Here is a 2577-nt window from a genome sequence, read left to right as displayed (position 1 = left end):
ATTGACACATATATAAGGAAATATCAAAAAATTAAATAGTTAAATATATTTCTTTAATGAGTTTAATATTGTTTTGCATAATTCGTAGGAGAAAGGTGAGGATCTCTTTAGATTTCCTAATATTTTGTGATATATTGTTTTTAACATGTTACTATAAAGCATTTCCTTGCATTTATGCAATATATTTCAATATATGAACATTTATAATCCTTCTTATCCCACCCACCGCTGATCGGCACTCTCCCCCGATACTCTACTTCGCCGATGCTTCTTCCTGTCCACCCTCCTTCACCTCTCTCATGCTACTCAACACACCCCTCTATCAATATAGAAGCTGGCAATATTGCATATCTAGAAAGATGGATCATTATTTAATAAAATCTTCCAATATTGGTTTCCCATATTTATTTGAGTGGGGAGCGGTGCAGATTTTTGCATCATGAAGGCAATGGAGATTGGTTGGCCATGAGCTAATTCTCCCCTTCGGCCCGCTATATATAACGCAACATAATCGGGGTACAAGGCACACTGGCAGCAAGCAGTCAAGCAGCAAGAGTGGAAAGATCTCCATTCTCTTCCTCCTCGAACGCCTCGTCCTCCATCTCCTCCACTGTAAGTTCTAGCCTTAGCCTTCATATCCCTATTCCATCCTTTGTTTCTCGATCTTTTTTCATTATCCACCCTTTATAGTTTTTGTATCCATGTATTATATACACGAGTTTACAAGAGGTGAGGTTATATATGTGTAGGGTCTAAGTAGTTCATTTGATCTATATAGTACACTTGTGTTGACATCCATGTTTATGCCTCTATATATATACATGTTGCCATTTTATGGTTTATTTTCTATGTTGATCTTATTTGGCTGCGTCTATTTTTTGGAGCTACATGATTTCATAAATAGAAAGAACATGCAAAATTAATCATGCATATAACAATCGATCAATCTATATGATGGAAGGTACCAGATTTCTTCTGTTACTTTTCATCATGTTTTGGGACTTCTATATTAGTGAAACTATGATGTCACTAATTAATATCATTTTTTGTTGACTCTTTTTAAGAATAACAATCTCCTTTGTGTATTTAGCATGAGTGTGTAAGGGAATAACTAATTTCCTTATCCTATTGGGAATAACATATTCTTTATTCTATTTTGAAATTCGTTTATCTGATCATGGCATCCAAGGCCCAAGGATCCTCCTTTATGAAGGCACTAGTTGTTGAGGACACCACAGTTCAAAGGATGGTCCTCTCGGCAAAGTTACGTAATTTTCAATGTGAGATTACTCTCGTCGTGAATGGAAAAGAAGCAGTTGACCTATTCCTTGTGGGGAAGAAGTTTGACATTATTTTTTGCGATAAGGACATGCCCATCATGACTGGTCCTGAGGTGCTTAGCTTCTCCTTTGGATTTTCAATATTTTACAATTTTTAGAAATGTATTGATCTGAACATAAGTCCTTGTTTTAAGTTTGCAAATAAACTAAAAATTCTTTTGTTCTGTTGCTTAACAGGCAGTTGTAAAGATTAGTGCTATGGGGGAAACTGATGTGAAGATTGTTGGGATGTCAGCTGATGACGATGCCATGGAGGTGTTCATAAGTGCTGGTGCTGATGTTTTTGTGCCCAAACCAATCAAGGTTCAGGATCTCGAGTCTATAATTAAGGAAGTCATGAACAAGAATAAGAACACCATGGTCTAGCACAATCCAACTTCCTTGAGCGATGGAGGAAATGTTTTTCTGCTCCTGGAACTATGTTTTCTTATGTATGCATTGTCCTGTTGTTTAGTTTCATTGTGTTGTATCATTTTTAAAGATTAATGTTAAAGTCCGCTTGTTCTAAGCAAGAAGAACATGAGATGCTACCCTTGATTCCAAGGCATTGATATATTTCTTGATCGGCACCAATATAAATAGGGCACAATGTTTTGTCCATTGTCACTTTGATAAACAAATACTCGAAAGAAATAGATAAATAATTTATTTGCCAACTTTAATTCAGGGTATGTTTTGCATAATTTGTAGGAGAGAGGCTCAGAGGTACTTGACATTCTTTTAACATTTCGTGAGACATTGATTTTTAACATGATACTCTGAAGTACGTCCTTGCGTTCATAAACCTCAACAAATAATTTTGTAATATATTTTCATTTCTAAATATTTATAAACCTACTTATCCCTCCCTCCTTCCTTGAGTGCCTCTCTCGCATGATCCTCTACACCGTCGTTGCTCTTTGTCCCATTAGCCTTTCCTAGTCCCACATCCATTATCTCGTGCTACCCAACACATCCCTTTATCGTCGCATAAGCTATAAATATTGCATTTCCAAAGATGTGCATCATTAATGTGTGTGTATAAAATCTCCCCATATTCATTTGCCATATTTATGTGGGCAGAGAGTGGAGGATTTTTGCATGGTGAAGGAGGTGCAGATTCATTGGCCATGGGATATGCCGCCCTGTTGCCCCTGTACAAGTACCATGGCATACTCAGGGTACAAGGCACACTACCACCAAAATAGTGAAGCGGCAAAGGAGGAAAGAGACCCATTCTACCCCTTTAGCTCCATTA

The 2577-nt window shown here is 37.1% G+C and overlaps 1 protein-coding gene across 1 annotated transcript; it reads left to right on the top strand.

The window, feature by feature from the left end:
- Positions 1-618: 618 nt before the first annotated feature.
- LOC147973340 (two-component response regulator ORR42-like) lies at positions 619-1863 on the top strand. The gene is made up of 2 exons (XM_087524965.1): positions 619-1393; positions 1518-1863. Exons 1-2 carry the CDS (start codon positions 1178-1180, stop codon positions 1704-1706), a joined length of 405 nt encoding a protein of 134 aa, XP_087381091.1. The 5' UTR covers positions 619-1177; the 3' UTR covers positions 1707-1863.
- Positions 1864-2577: the final 714 nt, after the last annotated feature.

The sequence above is a fragment of the Triticum urartu genome, chromosome 5A (assembly GCF_056163025.1).
Source record: "Triticum urartu cultivar PI428250 chromosome 5A, HENAU_Tu73, whole genome shotgun sequence".
Taxonomy (NCBI): domain Eukaryota; kingdom Viridiplantae; phylum Streptophyta; class Magnoliopsida; order Poales; family Poaceae; genus Triticum; species Triticum urartu.
This window is presented reverse-complemented; position numbering and strand designations above follow the sequence as displayed.

What these genes read in the sequence shown, in the direction of transcription:
- LOC147973340 (XM_087524965.1), top strand. Translation starts at nt 1,178, where the DNA reads ATGGCATCCAAGGCCCAAGGATCCTCCTTTATGAAGGCACTAGTTGTT. An exon ending in CCATCATGACTGGTCCTGAG is followed by an intron (nt 1,394 to 1,517) that starts GTGCTTAGCTTC and finishes GTTGCTTAACAG; the next exon opens with GCAGTTGTAAAGATTAGTGC.